Source organism: Camelus bactrianus, chromosome X (genome assembly GCF_048773025.1).
Source record: "Camelus bactrianus isolate YW-2024 breed Bactrian camel chromosome X, ASM4877302v1, whole genome shotgun sequence".
NCBI lineage: Eukaryota > Metazoa > Chordata > Mammalia > Artiodactyla > Camelidae > Camelus > Camelus bactrianus.
The window spans coordinates 104,297,041-104,320,176 of NC_133575.1; the positions used below are offsets into that span (position 1 = coordinate 104,297,041).

Sequence of the window (23,136 nt, forward strand, 5' to 3'; positions counted from 1 at the left end):
AAGTGTGCTTACCATCCTCATTGTTATAAATGAGGAAACCAAGGCACAGAAAGATTAAGGGAAACCCTAATTAACTGAAGATTGGGGTAATGTGGAATACAATTATGTCTAGACAAGGATTATTGCATGTTCTGTGCCTTAATAACAATGGTCTCTTCCATAAGCACAGACATAATGTGTTTCTCCCGTCCCTGCCAGGACTGAGAGAGCTCCAAAGAAGAGCCACCCTTTGGGTTTTAGAAAGAACACTCAAGGAAAACTACCACTCCCAGGACTGAATTAGAGCACCCAAGGAAATGTCCCCACCAGGGCTGAGATATTCAGCTTCCAAGGAAAGCCCTCCTACTGCATAGCTGAGATAGGGTGCCCGAGGAACTTCCTCCCCCAGTACTGATATAAACACCCAAGGAAGAGTGCTGTACCTTGGTTGAAATAGAGAACCCAATGAAAAGTCCCCTCCAAGGCTTAGAGGGAACTTAAGAGGAAAATCTCCCTTTCCAAAAGGTTGAAGTCCAGATCTTGTTGGAGAGGCCCAGCTGTGACTAAATGTATAGCAGAGAATTTCTGTGGTGCCGCAAACCCACCCTCTGCAATTAGAGATAGAGCGCCCAAGGAAGAATCCCTTTGTCTAGGGCTGAGATCAAACACCCAAGGACAAGCCCTCCGTCAACACTGCTGAGATAGAAGGCCCTTGGAAGAGCTCCTCCCTGCCTCCATGGGGCTGAGACAGGGCACTCAAGTAAAAGCACCCCAACCCAAGGCTAAGACAGAGCATCCAAGGAACAGCCTCCACCCCAGGGCTAATATAAAGCACCCAAAGAAGAGTTTCTCCTCACAGGACTGAGAAACAGAATCTAAGAAACAGCCCCAAACCCAAGGCTGACATGGGCAATCAAGGAAGAGACTCCCCACTACCTGGCTGATAAGCAAGGAAAGTCCCTTCCCCAAACACAGCTGAGATAGGGAGCACCCACGGGAAAGTTCTCCCCCAAAACTGAGGTAGTCACTCAAGGAAGAGATCCTCCTCGATGGACTGAAATAGAGCACCCAAGGAAAGCTCCCCTTATCAAGTGCCCGAGGGCAAGCTCTCCCCCAGTGCTGACGTAGTCACCCAAGGAAGAGTCCCCCACACAGCTGAGGCACAACACCCAAGGAATAGTTCCCCCCACACACACCCTATGGATGATCCATAGTACCCAGGGAAGAGTTCCCTCTCCCAGGGTTGAGGTAGATCACCCAAGGAATAGTACCATCCCCTAGATTGAGAACACCTAGGGAGCAGTCCTCTTGCAGGGTAAAGTACCCAAGGAAAAGTATTCCCACTCTGAAGGGTGAAATCCCGACCTTATTGGAGGAGACTAGAAGCAACTCAGAGAATGGTGGTAAAGTTTTTGTGGTGCCATACCAGTGGAACTGTCTAGAAATCTGTCTCTGGGGTATCTGAGAATGTTGTACACAGAGATGTCTTACCACAAGTAGTCTGATGTATACTACTGCCTGAAAAAGTTTCAAGGGAAGCTGCTGGCCATAGAGTGCTGCTGGCCACTATGCCCTATATCAGCTGGGCACTGGAGAAGCTGTGTGCCCAGCAGGAACCCTCTGTGCCAGCAACTCAGAATCAGGAAGCAAAATTTCCCCTTGCAATGTCTCTGGCGCCCTCTACAGACAAACTTCTGTAACAACTGTTACCAAAAAAATTAAAAGAATGGACCATTTTCACAAATCAGGCCAGATTAATACTCAGCTGAGAGGCAAGAAATCGATAACCAGAATACTGTATTAACAAATAAAGGAGAAAAGTCACACAATCGTCCTACCCAATGCAGAAAACACAAGCGATAAAATGCAACAGCTATTCATAAGGACAAAATTAAAAGCATTTGTTAAGAAGTGAATCTGCTAGAAATCTACAGTGTACATTATTTCTCACGGTGATAAATTAGAAGTATTTCTTACAAGATCAAGAACAAGACAAGGATGTCCACTATCACCACTTGGCTTTTTTTTTTTTCCATTTTTATTTATTTATTTATTTTAATTTTTAGGGGGAGGTAATTAGGTTTACTTATTTATTCAGTTTTAGAGGAGGTACTGGGGATTGAACCCAGGCCTTTATGTATGTTAAGCCTGTGCTCTACCACTCAAGCTACATCCTCCCCTACTATCACCACTTCCATTCAACAATGCACTGCAAGAATCCTTAGCTTGTACCCTAAGACAATAGAAGATAAATTATTTGGATAAACTAAAAACTCAAAGTAGTCCACAAAGAATTTAACAGAAAGAATAGATATAAAATCAAAACATACAAATTAATTGAATTCCTATATAACAGCAATAAGAAATTCAGGAAATGTAAGTTTTTAAGCTATTACTAAAATTAGCAAAACTATATAAAAATAAATATTAAAGATATATATAGGAAATATTGTATATAAAAAGTATACATAGAGAGAGAATGTGTGTATGTGTGTGCATGGAATGAATATAACTTAACATGCCCAATACCAGTATGCAGACAATTATAAAATTTTGTTGAAAGATATCAGAGAAGACTTAAATAGAGGGCTACATCATAGATAGGAAGACCCAGTGTCCACTTCCTCTGCCCCTCAATTTAATGTATAAATGTAGCACAATTACAATCAAAATTCCTACCGGGCTTTTCACGGAACTTGACAAGCTGATTCTAAAATGTATATGGACAAACGGCCAACAGGCACATGAAAAAATGTTCAGTATCACTAATTATCAGAGAAATGCAAATCAAAACTACAATGAGGTATCACCTCACACCAGTCAGAATGGCCATCATCAGAAAGTCCACGAACAATGAATGCTGGAGAGAGTGTGGAGAAAGGGGAACCCTCCTACACTGTTGATGGGAACACAGTTTGGTGCAGCCGTTATGGAAAACAGTATGGATATTCCTCAAAATCTAAAAATAGACTTACCATATGATCCAGCAATCCCACTTCTGGGCATATATCCAGAGGGAACTTTAATTCAAAAAGATACATGCACCCCAATGTTCATAGCAGCCCTATTTGCAATAGCCAAGACATGGAAACAACCTAAATGTCCATTGACAGATGATTGGATAAAGAAGCTGTGGTATATTTATATAATGGAATACTACTCTGCCATAAAAAATAATAAAATAATGCCATTTGCAGCAACATGGTTGAGCTGAAGATTGTCATTCTAAGTGACATAAGCCAGAAAGAGAAAGAAAAATACCATATGATATCACTTAAATGCGGAATCTAAAAAAAAGACAAATGAACTTATTTACAAAACAGAAACAGACTCACAGACATAGAAAACAAACTTATGGTTCTGTGGTGGGGGAAGAGGGTGGGAAGGAATAAATTGGGAGTTTGAGATTTGCAGACACTAACTACTATATATAAAATAGATAAGTTTATACTGTATTGCACAGGGAACTATATTCAATATCTTGTAGTAACCTATAATGAAAAAGAATATGAAAACAAATATATGTATGTATATGTATGACTGAACTATTATGCTATACACCAGAAATTGACATAACATTGTAAACTGACTATACTTCAATAAAGGTGAGTCACTAAATCCAAAAAAATTAAAAAATTAAATAAAATCTGTATGGAAAAATAAATGCCAAAGAATAGCCAAAGCAAACATGAAAAAGAACAAAAAAGGGGGATCTGCCTTAATATCTCAAGATTTATTATTAACCTTTAGCGATTGACTGTGACATACATGCAGAGGTAGATGAACTGAACGATGATACAGAATAGCCAAGTCTAGAAACAGTCTCCTTCATATATGGGAATGTGATACATTTCAGAGGTGTCACTGCAGATTGCTGGGGGAAGAACAGGCTTTCTTTTTGCAGCATACAGTGCTGAGACAATTGGCAATCTACGTGAAAACTAGTGCAAACTGGATCTCTTCCTTAAACCATGTACAAAAAAAAATTTTCAGATTGATTAAGTGCTTACATGTGAAAGAAAAACTTGGGACTTTAGAAGAAATTGGACAAAAATATCTTTAAGACTTCAAAAATAGGAAAATATTTCTTAAAGAGGACACAAAAAACAATAAACATGACAGAAAAGGTTGATGCGATAATATTGGTAATACTCTCCTTTTTAAGCTTGATTAAGTTTACACATGTCCCCTTTGTTAAGTTTCATCTTATATATATGTTCCATGCATTTTTGTATGGACCTAATACTACATTATATAAAGTGTTTGCCTGCAAAAGAAAAGCATATAAATTACAGCAGAGAAAGAAGTCAGTACCCCTAATAACCAAGGAATAAAAAAACTAACTTTTAGCAGAATTCTAATCTTACTAGTGAACCTGTGGTTTAAAGAAAGTACTCTGAAAGCAGGGTTAACATTAAAGAAAGCCATAAAAACCAAAAATCCTAGCAAGCTGTTATCTTTAATGGATACTTGCTTCATCCCATGAAATGCAAAGCTAGGTTAACATTTGAAAATCTATTCGCGTCTTTTAATTGAAGTATAGTCAGTTTACAATATTGTGTCAATTTCTGGTGTACAGCATAATAGTTCAGTCATACATATACATATATTTGTTTTCATATTCTTTTTCATTATAGGTTATTATAAGATATTGAATTTAGTTCCCTGTGCTATACAGTATAAACTTACTGTTTATATATTTTATATATAGTAATTACTATCTGCAAATCTCAAACTCCCAGTTTATCCCTTCCCACCACCCCGCTCCCCTGCGGAACCGTAAGTTTGTTTTCTATGTCTGTGAGTCTGTTTCTGTTTTGTAAATAAGTTCATTTGTCTATTTTTTAGATTCCACATATAAGTGATATCATATATAATTCACCATTTTAATAGGTAAAAGAAGAAAAAGAATGATTGTCTTAGTACAAAAATGCATTTAACAAAATTTAAGGTCCATTCCTGAATTTTAAAAATAATGATAACAAGAAGTAAGATACAAGATTAATATACAAAAGTCAAGTGCTTACCTAAATACCAACAATGACAAGGGGAATTTGAAATTTGAAAAAGAATACCATTTACAATAGCACCAAAATAATGGAATACATATAAATCAAACAAAATATGTACAGGATGTCTATGTGGAAAACTATATGATCTGTATAAATGTAGAAATAGTCCATGTTCACAAAATGGAAGATTCAATATATCAGTTCTTTCCAGTGTGATCTGTAGATTCAAAGCAATCCCAGTCAAAATCCCAGCAAGTTATTTCGTAGTTATCAACAAACTGATTCTAAAGATTATAGGGAAAGATGAAAGATCCTGAAAGCCAAGGCATTATGAAAAATAAGGAAAAAAAATGGAGGACTCACACTACCCAATTTCAAGACTTAGTATAAAGCTACAGTAATTAAGACAGTGTGGTAAGAGTAGACACATAGATCAATGGAATAAAGTATATAGCCCAGAAATGGACCCACACATATATAGTTGACTGATTTTTGACAAAGAAGCAAAGGCAATTCAATGGAAGAAGCACAGTCTTTTCAATAAATGGTGTTGTAACAACTGGATGTCTATATGAAAAAAAAATGAATCTAGACACAGACCTTATATCTTTTACAAAAAATTAACCCAAAAGGGATCATAGACCTGAATATAAAATGAAAAACAATAAAAGTTCTATAAGAAAACATAAGAGAAAATCTAGATGGCTTTGGGTTTGGAAATGAGATTTTAAATTTAGTATCAAAAGCATGATACATGAAAAGAGAAAATTGTTAAGTTGGATGTTACTAAAATTGAAAACTTCTCTGTGATAGACACTATTATGGGAATGAAAAGACATACCACAGACTGGGAGAAAAAAATTTGCAAAACACACATCTGTAAAGGACCTGTATTCAAAATACACAAAGAACTCTTAAAATACAACCATAAGAAAACTACTTGATTTTGAAATTAAGCAAAAGATCTAAACAGATACTTCACCAAAAGAGAAATACAGATGGCAAATAAGCATATGAAAAGATGTTCAACATCATTTGTCATTAGGAACCTGTAAATTAAAATGAGATATCACTACACACCTATTACAATAGTTAAAATTTAAAACCTGACAATATAAATTGTTGGTGAGGATGCAGAGTAACAGGAACTCATTCATTGCTGATGGGAATGCAAAATGGTGCAGCCACTTTGGAAGACACCTTGGCAATTTCTTATAAAGCTGAACATAATCTTACCATTTGATCCAGCAATCATGCACCTTGATATTTACCCAACTAATTTGAAAAATTATGTCCACACAAAAGGCTGCATGTGAGTGTTTATTCATAATCATCAAAAACTACAGATGTCCTTCAATAGGTGATGGATAAACAACTGTGGAACATCCATAGAGTGAAATTCAAATATTTTAAAAATGAGTTATCAAGCCAGAGAGACACGAAGGAACCCTGAATGCATACGGCTAAGTGAAAGAAGCCAGTCTGCAAAGGCTACATACTGTATGATTCCAACTATACGACATTCTGGGAAAGGCAAAACCATGGAGACAGTAAAAAGATCAGTGGTAAACAGGGGTTCAGGGGAAGGAGAGAGAGGGTTGAACATGTGAAGCACAAGGGAATTTTAGGGCTGTGAAATTATTCCATATGATAATGCAATTGTGGACACATAACATTATGGATTTGTCAAAACCCATTGAACTTTAGAGCACAAAAAGTGAACCTTGACGTATATTTTAAAAAATCATTTAGGTCAGGGGAATCCCAAGATAGAATGTAGAATGTAACAAAATAATCCAACTATATTAAAAATTTATGAAACAAACATACTGAAGGGGAGGGGGGAGATGCTGACCTAAATAATGTTGGAAATGAGTGGAGTCTGTAAAACTAATGGCAAAAAATCCTACACAATCACTGTGGTCTAGTTGAAAAAGCTATTTCCCATGGGACTACATGTTAAAAATTCTGAAAACACTGTACATGTATACTGGAATTAAACATTTCAAGTAAGTGGGTAGCAGATGGTGGGAACCAGGTTTCTCAGGGTTAAGAGTGGGAATTTACAAAAAAAAAAAAAAGAGTGGGAATTTACAGAGAAGCAAGGGGAGGTTAGAAGATTAATGTGGTGATGGATCGACCATCAGGATGAACTTGTATTTCACTTAATAGAAATACAGATGTTACAGATAGAAATATTTTTGCATATGTGTATATGCACAGGTTAGTATACACACATGTATTTCCTTACTCTGTCAGCTGAAAGGGCCTTGAAGTGACAAAACCCCAGCAGCAACTGAGCATAACTAGGGCTCAGATTTTGGTTTGTAAACCATTGTTCAATAAAAGGAACCAAGTTCCTTGGAGAAAAGGGTGACTATAGGACTGAGGAAGGAAATACACAAGATGAGCCTGGAACATCTTATAGTGTCAGAAGGTAAGTGCTGGGGAAAAAAATCCACAATATCAAGAGTTATGTCAAAAGGACATAGGAGCCAAATAAAAGTGCTATCAACATCCAAAAATGGAACAGTTTCAATAACAAAATTAAGTAGTATTACATGATAACCCAGAGCACAAAATAAATTAATACCCACAAGCCCAAACTCATATAAATAAAAGGCTGAATAAATTAATAAGCAGAGGAGAAGAGACATAATCTCCCATGCAGAAGAATTCTAAATAATTGATGTAGATACTCCAACCTCAAGGAGGTGGAGCGTAACTCCCCACTTTCTAAGTGTGGACTGTGCATAGCGACTTCCTTCCAAAGAGGACAGTTTGGAAAGGGTAAGTTCACAGAGGAGAAACCTGACAAACGTTGCTTTAGGTGATCAAGAATAACATTACCAGTGATAACTCATGTTAATAAACATGTGCCCTTGTGATGGTAACAGTGGCGCACATAACCCCAGTCTAATAATGGTAAAAAAAAAATTGGACAAATCCCAGTAGAAGAACATTGTACAAAATACCTGACCAGTTATTCCTCAAAACTGTCAAGGTCATCAGAAACAAGGAAAGTCTAAAAAACTGTCACAGTCAAGAGAAGCCTAAGAAGACATCACAGCTAAATGTAACGCGGTATCCTGGATGGAATCCTGGAACACAAAAAAAGACATTAGGTAAAAACTAAGGAAATCCAAATATTAACTCTGGTTAATAATAATGTATCAATATTGGTTCAAGGATTGTTATCAAATGTATCATGTAAACATGTCAACTATAGGTGAAACTAAGGTGGGCTACATGGGAATTTTCTTCCCAATTTTTCTGTAAATCTAAAAGAATTCTAAAAAATAGTTTATTTAGAAAATATCATTTAAAAACAGAGGTAGAGGGACTATTTAAAACAGACTAGAGAGTGGGGAGGAAGGCATAGCTCAGTGGTAGAGTATATGCTTAGCATGCACGAGGTCCTGGGTTCCATCCTCAGTACTGCTATTAAAATAAATAAATAAATAAAACAATTACTTACAAAAATAAAAAATAAATAAGAGACTAAAGAAACAAACCAGTGTAATTTGTGAACCTCGATAGGGGCAGCTATAAAAGTCATTCTGGGGATACATGGGTACATATGAATACTGGATGGTTCATCATTTTCTTAAGTGTGCAAATGGTATTGTGGTTAAATGGGAGAATGTCCTCCCTCTTACAGGACAGGCATGCTGACATATTTAGGAATGTCATGATGTCATGAAGTGTGATGAAGTCTGCAGCTTACCACAAACAATTCAGGAGGGTTTTGAAAAAAAAGCATATTTGTAGAGAACAAAAGCAAAAGTAACAAAATGTTAGGAATCTAAATGAAAAGTATTCAGGCACTCACCAAACTATTCTTTCACACTTTCTGAAAGTTTGAAATTGTTCAAAACAAAATTTTAGGGAAAATATCAATAGGATTTTAGAATTGGAGAAAATAATACTAAAGTTCATCTGGAAATACAAACATGCAAGAATAACTACGAAAAAAATCCTGAAATAATAATGTGGTATGGCCCAGCAATGCCAAATACAAAGTGTGCAACAACTTTAAATAATTAAAAGACTGGTAATCTTTGCAAAAGAATGCAGAGTTCAGAAACCTAAATATTCATGGAAGCTCAATGTAGGAATGAGGATGGTTTTGAAATCAGTGTGGAAAAAAAATCAATATAAATAAGGTTGGGATAAGCAGATAGCTATTTGGGGGAGAAAAATGTTGAATCCTTACCTCACTCCTTCCACCTAAATAAATTCCAAATGAATCAAAGATTTAAAGATTAAAAAAAAAACTTAAAAGTCCTGGAAAAATACATTAAATTTATTCTTAAATGTAAAGAAGGCCTTTCTAAAGCAAGGCACAAATCCCAGAAGCCATAAAGACTGATAAGTTTAACTACACAAATAAATAAATAAAACTCAGGAAAATATTATTAAACATATGACAATGGACCAATTTTCTTAGCTTACAAAGAGCTCATACAAACTGATAAAAAACAAATCATCTAATAGAAAACAGAACATGACCACACAGTTCACAGAAAATGAAATCTAAGTAGCCAATAAACATGAAAATGTGTTCCATCTCCTTCATTAAAATGCATTATAGCTTCATTAAGATGCAAAATACCATTTATTCACTTTCAGATGATCAATTTTTAAAAAGTTGAGTGCCCAGTATTGGCAGGGGCCTCATAAATAATTATTCTTATACATTGTATGTGGAAGTAAAACTGGGCAAAGACTACTGGAGATCAGTTTGGCAAGAACTACTGACCTGAAAATGAAAACTATTCTTTGACCCAGGAATTCTATTGCTAGGAATTAACCCTGTTGATTTAATCTCATCATTAGTACAAGTATGTTCACTTCAATATGGTTTAGCAATAGCAAAATATTGCAAACACCTGAGTGTCCATCAATGTTTAAACATTTGTAAGACATTCATATATTAGAATACCACACAGTCATTAAAAAGAATGAGGTATTTCTGTATATACTGATACAGAAAGATCTTATAAGACACAAGTAGCAAAAAAAAAAAGCAAGGTACAGAAGAGTGTATACAGTCTGATTCCATTAATGTAAAAACTTTAAGTATTTATCTGCTGGCAAATAATTTTTTTCCTGAAAGAATATACAAGACACGTAAAGCTGGTTACCTTTGGAGAGAGGTATTAGGGGCAGGAGGGAAGGGAACAAGTTTTAATTCCATGCCTTTCTGTACCTTCTGATTTTTTTTGCCATGTGCATATATTACCTTTCTTTTTTTTTTTTCCTTTTAAAAGAATACTTGATTAGTAAGTAATTTTCAGATATTCCTACATAGATTTGAATACTGGTAGTACTATTTTTCAAAATACTGCAGGTAAGTGCCAAGTTTTGCAAACCAGAACTTCCCCTTAGATTTTCATTAAACTTTAGATTCGCCCCCTGATGCTTTAATCACAATGATTTCCAGTTAAGTATAAAGTGCCATTTTGTAATGGCAGTTTGGCTATATAACAAATTTACGATGGAATGATTAACCACTGCTACTTAAGGACCAATATTCTTATACTCCAAAGGGCATTTGATAATTCATAAATATAAATATAAATGAGAGTATACATTCTATTTCAACTCTAAAAAACATAAAATTGCAATAAGACTTTACATGTACAATGAAAAGTAAAGTATCCATTGAATTTAGTAAAACAGCATCACATTGGAAAAAATACAGTCATTAAAATGAGATCTTACATTTTTCTGGGGACAGCGAAGCAGAAGAAAATGAGATTAAAAGTAAAACAAACATACAAACAAACAAAAAAAAAAAACCACTACCAAAAACAGGGTGAGACAATCATTTATTTATTGGACAGGGCAAGGTCATTTAAAGAGAGGAAACATATCCAAAAGAATGTGTTTAGCTTGGTGTTACAGGCATTGATGCTCACAACAAAGAACACTACTCAATACATCATGGAAAACAGGCCACATACAACCAGGGAGATGCTGTCATGCCACTCAAAAATAAGCCACAATGCTTAGGAAACAATCATTAGGGAGTTACAGAGCATCGTAGTCTCCAATTCGCCGATCTGCATTTTCTACGGCTGGGCCATTAGCCCAGAGCATTTGGCTAGTTCCCTGGTTATTGAGTCCTCCTATATTCTAGACAGCCTTCAACAGCACACACTTCTGAATGTCACTGATATTCATAGGCTTAACTAGCTCACATCACTATATTTCTGGAATACCTTAGTACTATCTCATAGTACTATAAATAAAATTCTGAACTTAGTATTCCATTTAGCACTGCCCAAATCACCCAAATCCTATGGTACATACTTGAAAAAGACAGCAGAAATTCACTGGAGGAAATTAAAGAAAAAATGTGGGAAGCTCACCTGACCAGAGGTATACAAGCTCCTGGCAAAACCAGACACGACTGAAAACTGCTATGTCAACTATTTGCCACATTATTTCATCATTCTTAGAAGGACCTTCCTGACCAGGCAGGCAAAGATTTCAATCCATTCTAGAGACTAGACAAAATATTATTAAGTAGTAACACATCATGAAGTCTTGGTTCTGATGAAAAACTATTCAGCCTAAGATTGACTGAGAAACCTGTTAGGTACCTGACCCTACCTTACACGGACTGATTTTTGACAACCACTTCCTTTCATAGCAATCACAGTTCTCAAGACGAGAAGTTCTCACTCCACATAGAACAAAACCATATTTCGGAAGCCAATCACAAAAGACCAGAAACGGCAGGAATTCATTCATATTAAATGACCAGAATAGACAAATCTATAGAGACAGAATGTAGATTAGTGGTTCCCCTGGGCTGAGAGGCATTGGGGAGAAATGACAGTTGATTGCTAAAGGGTACAGGGTTTCTTTCTGGGGTGATGGCAACACTCTCAAATCAACTGTGATCATGGTTGCACAATTTCATGAATATATTACAGAATCACAGAATCGTACCCTTTCAATGGGTGAATGGTATGTGAATAATATCTCAATAAAGTTATTATAAAAACATATTAGGGAAGGAAGACAGGCCCCCAAAGAGAAGAAAACAGGAGGCTCCTGCAAATCAAGTCATACCTGAGGAAATGGTAGACAAACATGATGTAAGGAACTTGTTTCTCATACACTATTTCAATTTAATTATGATCACTTTAGCTCCTGACTTCATATTTTTAATTCATTTCTAAATCATTTTAGGTTTTCAACAGATTTCTAACTTTGTTCTCCTTAGAGAACAGAGTCAGTGTTCCACAGACAGACTGAGTTGGCAAAACAAAACTAAACAATGATAGAAACCGAAAGACAAAATGATCTTGTGCTTCGGGGCTATGTGTTACCAGGCAGAACAGAGGAGCTGAGGTTCATTTCTAATGGAAAAAAAATGCCATCGAGTATAAGGGCATCTTATGACTCTTGCCTAAAGCACATTTCCTTTTCAAATCTGCATACAGTTATTCCCTTTACACCTATACAATTCGACAAAAGCAATGTTGTCATTCCTGTGCAATTCAACAAAAGCAACATTTTCGACAAAGAAATGTCAAGCTTCCTGCAGATCAAACAGCTAGACACATTTCCCTAAAACTAAAATTACTGTTCCTAAAAAAATTCTGCCCTGTACCTTCATCTTCACCTTCAGCAACATACAATGAAGACGGAAAACTCTAAGCCTGCTACAAATCAGAAGCTATTAAACAGTTTCCTAAATGACTTTCCTTTTTTAAAAAAATTAAAGATATTAGTTCCAAATATTTAGAACATATTTGGCCCAATTCCTTTGAAGTCGACCTTTAAGAAGACGTTTCCTTTATTTTTACTAATTCACTAGCTTGATATGCAATAAAATAACAGACTTTGAATAAGTTAAACTGGCTAATGACAATCAGTTTTCCTCAGTGATCACTATTCTTCTACATAGGCAGGATGATTAATTCATGAATAGTCTTTTTGGTCTATCTTCAACTATTCTTAGACTACATAATCAGTTAGGGAAATTTTTTACAGATAAATGAAAAGAATACAAGTAGCTTTACAGCAAGTTGAGTCTGTTAAGTATATTTGTTATGACAAAGGATTTCTGACACAAAAATTGCTCACTGCACACAGAACCCCAGAGAAGTGATGAAACAAGACAGCTGATGTTAAGAGGTATATGGGAGCGGGGTAGGGTAAGAATTCACAGAAAAATTAAAAACTGGCAAGTATCTGCTAAAGCAGAGCCACTTTTTAGGGGGCATAAGAAAAACTGATAAGTCACCATTTTGGTCTCCTTAAAGAAGTCCATTTGTTGTTAAGAACTGAAGACCATTTACTGTCGTTCATGCTGCAAAATGCAGTAGTCACACTATTTCGAAAAGGATCCTAAAAACTGTAGTGCAAAAGAAAAGAAATCTAAGAAAATAAATAATTACAAAACCATTAACATTTTTCAAAGAAATGTGTTCAAAACAGTGACTCTTACAAAAAATGTGAATTTGTTTTAAATGAAAGAATTCTCTCTATGAAAGATCAGACTCATTTCACAGATAACTTATACTGCATTAATGATTTGATTAACAGTGTACAAACAAGGGCCATAGACTTTTTCTAATTAGGTCTGAAAGATCAATATAAATACTGATGGGGGGGGAGTGTTTTGTACCCCAAACTCCAATATTCCAGCTCTGTGTCCTGTCCTATTATTATAATTTGTAAAAATCTTAACGACGCAGTGATTCAAGTTTTCGTAACTTCAATGATGTGTTAGAGGATAATGCATCTTGGTTTGAAGAATTTGTTGTATCCGAAGGCCGGAACAGTACTCGACCACGATGATTAAATACATAAAATGACGGGTGATTCCTTAATGTGTCAAATGTCCTTGAAAGAAAAAAAGCATCAATTTTAGATAAACCTTTATAAAAGCCTATTTGAAAATAAGTAGGCTTCTAATGAATTTGAATTTGCTGTGGGTTATATTTTTAACTAAGTTTAAAAATCCATAAAAATCAGACTATAATTGGTAATCATACCATATCTCATTTTTTTTCTCCTATACAAAGAAAACAAGAACTGGAAAAGCAACATAAAACCCTCAACAATTTTTTTATTCAGGCATTCCTTCCAGGATGCCTATGAAAATACAAACAATCACTCAACTTTAATCACTTCTATAAATCTAACACTAGCCCATGCCAAATAGTCCTTAAAAAAACAGTATATAGATTGTACCTTTGATTATTCTCATTTGTCCCTCGCTATTCAAGGCATCTGATCATTTCACAGATCTGTCTTCCAAGAATCTTTCAACAAAAAATTCCTTTTGGCCATTCTGTACCCGCTGTTGTCCAAACTCATATATTTTGCTACCACCTACTAAACTCATGCATTTTGCTACCACCTACTTAATGCCATTCTGTTTTACTTCTTTCTTTCCTGGCCCCTTGCCTGTGATTCTTGGTAGACTTTGTAAGAACACTAGTGGGTGGTGATAGTGGAGTATCCTTTCTTCTTTCCAGTGGGATACATGTCATCTAAAAAGAGTTCACAGACACCTAAGTGTATGGTTTTTGGTGTTGGTTTGTTTTTAAATATTAATTTCCTGGGGGAAAAAGAGAACTCTTCTTTTGACAAAAACTCAAATCTCAAAGTCAGTCCCCCTGGAAATCCAAGCATACCCCCATATAAAACAGGAAGCGTGAGATGTGACTATTTAAAATGTGAATTAAAAAGTAATAGTAAAAATGGGGTGAATTTCCTCTAACACATAAATGTTTATTGTGAATCCTTCTAAGGAAATAGCGTGTTAAAATTTGCAGGATCAAAAAGGTGGGTAAAGTCCAGAGGTAAAATCAAACAAAGCTAAAGGATGATATTATGAAAGTGAGAAATATGAAAAGAAAAGTAAGCCAAGCTCATGAAAATAGCTTAGAAGTATAGGAGAAAAAAAGAAAGCAGAATAATGAAATATACTTTAGTCCAGGGACACAAAAGGGCCCAAGAGCAGAATTTATGTCACAGAATAGGTTCAAGTGATAGACGAAGCAGAAAACCCCTTATTCTTCCAAAGACTAAGCTGGGACAAGAGGATAAAAAGAGGAAAAAGGAAAAAAGGGAGGGAGAGAAGGAGGGGGAAGGAAGGAGAAGGGGAAGCAAAGGGGGGAAATAGGGGAGGGAAGGAGGGGAGGAAAAGGAAGGAAGGAAAAAATTCCTGGGGGAATAGCTTCCTAGATATCTTTTTTCCATCCATCAGTCCATCCAATCAACCAACAAGTAATTTTAAGCAATCATAATGTAACATCTTATTCTAATGTCAGTAATCTGTCATTGACCTCCCATTTTTCGTATCATATCAAACAATGTCTTAATATTTTTACCTCATTACTCAAACTGCATACTCAAAATGTAAAAACAAAATCAACTTTTATGTACCAGAAAACATAGATTTTAGATTATGTAAATGAAGCAAAACCCCCATGAAATTAAAAGTCTATGAAAAGGAAAAGACTTACTTATTTTTTAGTTCTGAAGTGGCATCCATGTCTTTAAATTCCCCTGCAATATGAACTATACCGTAACAGGTAACTGCAAAGGCCAGAAGTGTCTGAAGAACTATCTGTGAGTATAAAGATTGAGATTACTAAACAACATACAAATATAAAAATCGCAATTTTCTCTCCATCTCTTTCTAGCCTCTAACAGGTATTTCTCCCAGATCCTATTAAGGAGTCAATTCTCACTTTAAATGATTTGGACTGAGACACAATAAAACCTTCTATAAGTTCTGTGGATTGGCTGTAAAAATACTTCTAGGTATTGCTGAAATAGCAAAAATAGGTACCAAACCATTTGGAACTTAGTTATCAACAATTATTAGCTTCCAAGAGCAACTAATAATGTTTCAATGTATTATTGCTAAATATCACAGAATATAAGAAGAATAGCCCTTACTCACCACCCAGCTGAAGAAATGGAACATTGCCAGTAGTTTTCAAGGCCTATATGTCCCTCTCTAATTATACTCTTCATCCTCCCTCCCAGTTAACTACTGTGTAATCAGTTCCTTGCTTTTCTTTATAATTTTACCAGCTTTGTAGTACATCTAAACATACATTTCTTACTTTCTCCCATTTTGAGCTTTTGTGTGTGTGTGTGCGTGTGTGTGTGTGTGTGTGTGAGATTTCTCCCTATTGTAGTACGTAGTTGTAGTCTATTCATTTTCACTGTGTTTTGTATTTCATTGTATGAAAAAATCCCACAATTGACCCACTCCACTGTTGATGGCCATGTGGGCTGTTTTCTGTCTGTGACTTTTACGTCAGGACGGTATCTTTGTGTATGTCTCCTGGCCCATGGGAGCGCAATCACTGGCATAGAGCATATACAAATTCAACTTTATCAGGTAATAGCAAACTGCTTTTGAAACAGGCTGTGTGAGCAAAAACTTGCAATGTTTGATATTAACCAACATGGGGTTACAGGCATATTTTGTTTTCTTGATTGTGATTTTCTGTATTTTTAAAATTTTCCAATTTGTAAACAGAAGTTATTTTAAATAGGTGTAAGTGAGAGTGTGTGTGTGCGTGCATCTACCACAAAACAAAGGTGATAGGAGAATTAGTTAATAGCCACAACTACTATAACTTTAATTATAGACCATTAAAATCAAAATTAGCCACAAGCTATTACTCTGCCTTTCTAAATTAAAATCTAATGTCATATGTTATACTGGTTTACATTCCTACCACCAGCACAATGCAGTCATAGGCATCATTCACAAGGATGTGGTAAGTCTGAGTTGTCATGAAAATATGTCAAGATAAGTTGTTAAGTAATAAAAAGCTAATCATACAACTACACATATATACACATGATAATTTTTTTAAAGAAAAACTCTATGTTTGATTAGATAAAACTATACGTACACAAATAAAGATAATGTTGCTTACGCATAGGAGAAAACTAAACTACTAATATACTTCAAAGTGTTGGGAGTAGAAGCAGAATTGTGAGCAATGGGGTCAGTTGGTTTTTGTTTTTTTAATTGTAAAAGGTCAGTTTTACTTTTGACGCTTACTCTTTGATTCTGTTATAAAGAACTTACTACTTTTGTACTTTAAAATCCAATAAAGATTAAAAACTGTGAGTGAAGCTCACACATGATTTCAGCTTTAAAAAAGCACTTCCTTGTTTTTCTTGTTTTGAATATATCCCTAAAAATATTTTGTTAGTTTTGGTTGTTTTTAAACTTTATACTTAAAATGAACTTTTCTAAAAATAAAAAATACAGTCAAATAATCAACTGGTTAAGTCCATCTCAGACTATGGACAGAGCAACTTCTAGAAAGACTATTTAAACTAAGTTCTAGAAACCAAACAGAGAAATATTTTGTTTCTGAATCTTTGGGACTTACAGTAAGTCACAAAAAGTAGGTAACAGATGCTATTTCATGTCTGGAAAATTAAGAGAATAAAAACCAGTTAAAAATTGTAAGCTATGTGGCTAATTTTTAAAATATATTTTTTAAATTGAGGTATAGTTGATTTACAGTATACTGTTAGTTTCAAGTATACAACAAAGTGATTCAGGTATATATATTTTAATGGAATATAAATAACCAACTTACATCTATTGGCAGTGATTCATCTTCCTTTTCTGTTAATCGCATATAAGAACGATCTATAAACCAGAAGCATACCATTAAGGAAACTGTAGCCCATTTTTCTTAAAATGCAAGCAAATCAATACACCAAAGAAGCGACTGACTTATATGCTACAAAAAATAATGCTAATCCCAGATTCCTCAAAAACCTCTGTCTTCTAAGGCAGTCAGTCTGATCTTGAACTATTTTATTCCCATCATGACCTGCTTTGTCACTTTATAAAACAGGAAAAGAGTGAAAAGTGAGCAAACATGAGGAAGAAATACCTAAACATAATTTTTCTTTCATTAGTACAGGAAAACTAGAATTCTCTGAAATTTTTTCACTAACTGGTCAAAGAAATCACAATTTTATTTAAAAACTGAGTCTACAGAAAATCCCAACTCTTAAATAGCACCACCATCACACAAAATGGACAAAGCAGTATTGGTATGGAAATGTTTTTCTTGAAAAAATACGCTGGGGCAATGTTGGAATAGGAGACATTCCCGGACATCAATTTCTGCTTCTATGATTTAATTACAATTCTGCTACTGCCTTAGCCTCAGAAGGCAGCAACATATGAAGGAAAAGGATCGGGATTTGGAAGCTGCAAAGCCTGGATCATACCACCAGCTCTTCAACTTGTCTTAATGGACTATATCTCATTCAACGTAAGACATCCTTGTGGATTGCAACATTTATCTCAATTTCAGAGTGTTAAAATGTAGGAGTGGGAGGGGGAGTGCATCTGAATCAAAGAAATATAGTATGTATCTTTTCACTGTCTAAGTTTCCGTAGCAGTAAAATGGCAATAATATGAGGATCAAATGTAACGCATGATAGGTGCTCTGTGGTAACAAAGTTCATCACAGCAAAGACCAGCATGCACCGTACCTCCGCGTGCTATCTGCTGCCCAGTGTGACAGGACACAGCCTCAAAGGTAATTACTGGTCTCTTTCCAACATGAGCATTATAAAGAGGTCCCACCGCAGTGACAAATGCCACAAGGCATTCCCACCTTGCATAAAAACACAAAATTCTAATCCTAGAGGAATCTTGCACAATCCCTACTGGTTAATAACATGTTTAAAAACCCAAATCATTGTGAGTGAGCATATATTGCCTCTTAGAAGAGAACGTATTTAGAGACATTTCTGAAGGTTATTTCACATGTGTTATCATAAGGACTGGTGTAAAAGAAATCAAATCCATACCAAAATAGGCTTTGGCTAACTTCCTACTGACCATTCAATTTCCAGCTACCGTTCTTCCTTGCATGAAACCTAATCTGACTCTAGCATTACCTGTGGTCAGGCATTTCCTCACCTGTAAAACAAAGGGGATGGACTTCAGTGATCTATTTCCTTGCTCCAGTACTTTAAAATTTTACAGCTGATGTCTACTATAGAAAATGTCGCAGTACTCCACAGTATTCTAATCTTCTGTAGGGCAACGCTTCTCAAAAGAACATGCAAATCACCCGGGGATCTTATTAAAATGCAGATTCAGATTCCACAGATCTGGGGCAGGACCTGAGTTTCTGCATTTCTAACAAGCTCCCAGGTGATTCTCAAGATGCTGGTCTATTGACCACACTTGCTCAGCAAGGCTCTAGGATACCTTCCTTAACCCCTTTGCCCCCCGAAAAACGACTGCCCTCATCTCCGTGTATCTTTACATACTTTAGCATAGCATCTATATCACTTTACTGTGACTGTTTCTTGATGCACTTGTTTCTCCACTTCACTTGAACTCCCTCAGGGCATCACTGCACCTTCTAGCACCTAAGCAGAGCGCAATTTCAACCAGTTACTTAAGAGTGAATTTTACCAAGCAGTGTAGCACACAGGCTCTATCAAACTGCCTGTCTTTGAAGCCCGGCCACGCAACTTATCATCTCTGTAATTCTGCACAATTTTCCTAGCAGTGTGTCTCAATTGTTTCATCTTTCAAAGGCGATAACAACAATATCTACTTCACAGGAGTTTTGGTAGGATTGAATTATATAATACATGTAAGGTGCTTAGTTCGGTGCCTGGCACATGGTAAGCGCTTAATAAATGTTAGCTACTATCACTGTTATCATTAAAGATTAGAATTTTGGAGAAACTGTCATAAAACAGAGTAGCCTGGGGAAACATGACAAGTAAATGTAATGTGATACCCTGGAGTGATTCCTGGAACAGAAAGAAGACATTAATAGGAAGACTGGTGAAATCCAAATAAAAGCTAGACTTTAGTTAATAGTAATACACCTATGTCCATTTCTTAGTTGTGACATTATACCATAGTAATATGTTACCAATGCGGGAAACTGGGCAAGGGGTATTCGGTAACTCTCTGCACTGTCTTTGCAACCTTTCTATAAATCTAAGATTTCAAAAAAAATTAAATAAAGCTGATTTCTGTCAGACAAATCTCATCATACTACATGTATGTAAAAAGTAATCTTAATAATTGATTATATTAATTATATATAATAAATAAAACAAAAGGTTTTTATCTTGAAAACAATTGGAGCTTTGAAGAAATTCACATTCCATTTTCTACTTTATTCCTGAAGATGGAAAGTAAGCTAGCAAATAAAGTAATAAAGTTCAACTCTGAATTTATTTCCTTCATTCAACAAATTTATTGAGTACTTACTGTAAAGAACATTGTGCTAGACACTGAGATCACAGCAATGAACAAAATATATATTGTCCCTGCCCTCGTGGGCTCTATAGGTTAGGAAAGAGGTCAGGAAACTTTACCTGTAAAGGGCCAGATAATAAATATTTTAGCCTTTGCAGACCTTACTATCTCCTTTGCAACTACTCAGCTTTGCCCTTAGAAAGCAGTCAGAAAAACCTAAATGAGTGAGCGTGGCTGTGTGTCAATACAACTTCACTGATGGACACTAAAACTTGGATTTTACATAACTGTCATGGATCACAAAAATGGTATTCTTTTGCTTTTCTTCCCCAACAAATTAAAAATCTAAAAGCATGCTTAGCTCACTGCAAAAACAGGAGGGATGCTGCACTTGGCCCACATGCCAGAGTTTGCTAACTCCTGGTCTAGGAGAGAAGGAAGACCTCAAAACAGATCAGCTGTCACAAGACTGGACTGCATCCTCTGCTGGATTCCAAGTTTCTTCCTGGCAATATAATTGTGTATGTATGATAAAGTATTTTTACTTTTTTTTCCGTTTAAACTTCCCAGTCACTCTTCGACATAGAAAGGGCAAGAGTTAAAATCCACTTCAATGAAGCCTCAAGGAAAAGATATGATGCGCCCAAGGTCACAGATTTAGCGGTAAAGCGAGTTTTTAATAACCAAGCCCTCCAGTCTCCCAGTCCAGTGCTCTTTGCCCTGTATCACAGTGCCTCCCTGAGGCAAATGGTCACTTATCAGTCTGCCTGGACAGCCCAGGAGTGCCTAAGACGTTGTCCACCTAGTTGTCATGGGACCATGAGCATCCGAGGTCCTCGATCTGACACTTCGCCTGATCAGCCCCATGCTGCATCTGACATCACTTGTCGGGGATTCCCGGGTAGACTCCCTCTCTGCCCACCCTGCAGCGTGCCCGTTCTGCTCTGTGCCCTCCGCCCGATACCCCGTTCCAACCCTGCTGCAATCCCAGGTGCCCCACTCTCCTCAAACTCAGACTCCAAGCCTTTCCACCAGGGAGCCTCGCACCACTTCTCACTGTCACCCCAAACTCTAAGGTTTCAAATGACCGTTCCCGGGACACTCGGTCTGACACTCCCTCAGGGGTGCGCCCACACGCCGCCCCCGGAGTCCCGCACCGGAGCGGTCCCTGTCCCCCAGGCACTTACGCTGCGCAGCGGAAAAGGCCGCGTGGGCTAGGGCAAAGAGGCCGATGCCCACCAGCCCCTTCCACAGCGACGGCGCCATGACTCCGGAGGAGCAGCAGCCCAACAAAAGAAGCAAAGGGCGGCGGAGCTGTTCCTTCCTCCACCGGCGGGTGTCCGCGCAGCGCAGAGAGATGACGTCACTGAACCCCCTGGGCGCGAAGTGTCTCAGAGGTGGAAAAAGCAGGGAGCCGTGAGAAAGCGGAAACAGGAATGCCGGGAAGAAGGGGAAACCGACACGGAAAAAGGTCTGCGAGTGCCCGGGAGCCGGGCCTGCGCTGCGCTGCTGCTCTGCGAGGGGCGGAGCTGAGCGGAGGGCATAAACGAAGAGGTGCAAGCGGCTCAATGGGGAAGCGGCGAGCAAGGGCGCCAGCGAATGAGCGCGGGCCGCGGGGCAGGGGCGGGGCCTGTGGAGGGTGCCGGGCGGGGCAGAGGGACCAGGGCCACTGGAGGCGGTGGTTAAAGGCGCTCAGCTCTGGGTACCTACCCCTCCGCAGGAGAGTTTTGTTTGTTTGTATTTCTTTTCCATCATGCTGTGCCCTTTGTTTTCTGTCGACCTTTCCTGTGCTTCAGCCTTCTGGGAACCAGCACTGCGGAAGGAGGCAGGGGTGTGAAAGCGAGGAGGCGGGTGGGTTGGAGAGGAAAACCACCCCAGATTTGGAGCCCCAAACACGTGGCACGCGAGGGATGCTCAGTAAAAGTTACTTCCCTTCAGAAGGTCTATGTAAGATAAAGATTTGCCCCCAAAGGGGTGTAGCGCGGCAGGAGTGTTTTGTCACGAAGAGAACCAGTTTACATTAGGGAAAAATGAAAGAAGACTAATAAAGGGAAGCTGACAACACAGGCCCATCTTCTCTGTCTCTGATCGGAATAAAATACACTCTTTCTCAGCTTTTCTTTGTCTTCATCCCCGAAAATGTAGACATTTTACATTGACCTCTTTCCACTCTGCTCTCCTTTGGCCAGCTCACCTATTCATTCCCACCGCTTTCAGCCATCGTCGGTATTAGTGATTCCAATCTGACATCTCTATCTCAAATGTCTCTCCTTAGCTCCAGACCTGCATTTCCAACTACCCGCTGATCATTTATTTTCTACCCTGTGGCACTTCAAACTTAATATGGCCAAAATGGAATTCATCCCTTTTCCCAAACTCCCCACTAACTCCTCCAGTGCCCCCTGACTGGTTGACACAGCGTTGTAAACTGCATATTACAAGGTAAATACAAAGTATAATCACCATTCTTTCCCCCTCAACCCTTTCAGAATTCTACGTTTTAGCTGCATCAATTTCCTTGGTCTCACTTGCTACTAGATACCTACCCTGACCACCCTTTTAAATGTGCAGTCTTCTCATTCCTGATCCCCCTCACCTGCTCTATTTTTATATCACCTTCTAACATACTCTATAATTTACCTATTTATTATGTTTGTTGTGTTGTTATTATTTACTTTCTCTCTCTTTCCCCAGGAATGTAAGTTCCAAGAGGACAGATTTCTGTCTATACCTAGAACATTGCCTGTCACATGATAGGCATTCAAAAAGTGTTCCCTGAATGAATGAGTGAACTATGGGAAAGAAAGGGGGAGGGATGTATCCCTGTTTGAAAGGATCGCTATAGAGTATCCTTCCATTATTTTGAACTGGGCTCA

The 23,136-nt window shown here is 37.3% G+C and overlaps 1 protein-coding gene across 2 annotated transcripts; it reads right to left on the bottom strand.

The window, feature by feature from the left end:
- Positions 1 to 10,813: 10,813 nt before the first annotated feature.
- MMGT1 (membrane magnesium transporter 1) lies at positions 10,814 to 21,767 on the bottom strand. Of its 2 annotated transcripts, XM_074358909.1 has the most exons (6): positions 21,448 to 21,572; positions 20,273 to 20,379; positions 18,931 to 18,952; positions 17,606 to 17,658; positions 15,491 to 15,594; positions 10,814 to 13,859 (listed from the first exon to the last, which is right to left on the bottom strand). In XM_074358909.1, the coding sequence occupies exons 2-6, from the start codon at positions 20,282 to 20,284 to the stop codon at positions 13,700 to 13,702; spliced, it is 351 nt and encodes a 116-aa protein (XP_074215010.1). In that variant the 5' UTR covers positions 20,285 to 20,379; positions 21,448 to 21,572; the 3' UTR covers positions 10,814 to 13,699. The 2 variants fall into 2 exon arrangements, with proteins under 2 accessions (XP_074215010.1, XP_010950811.1); XM_010952509.3 differs by lacking the exons at positions 18,931 to 18,952; positions 20,273 to 20,379 and having other exon boundaries at positions 21,448 to 21,767.
- Between the last annotated feature and the right edge of the window lie 1,369 nt (positions 21,768 to 23,136).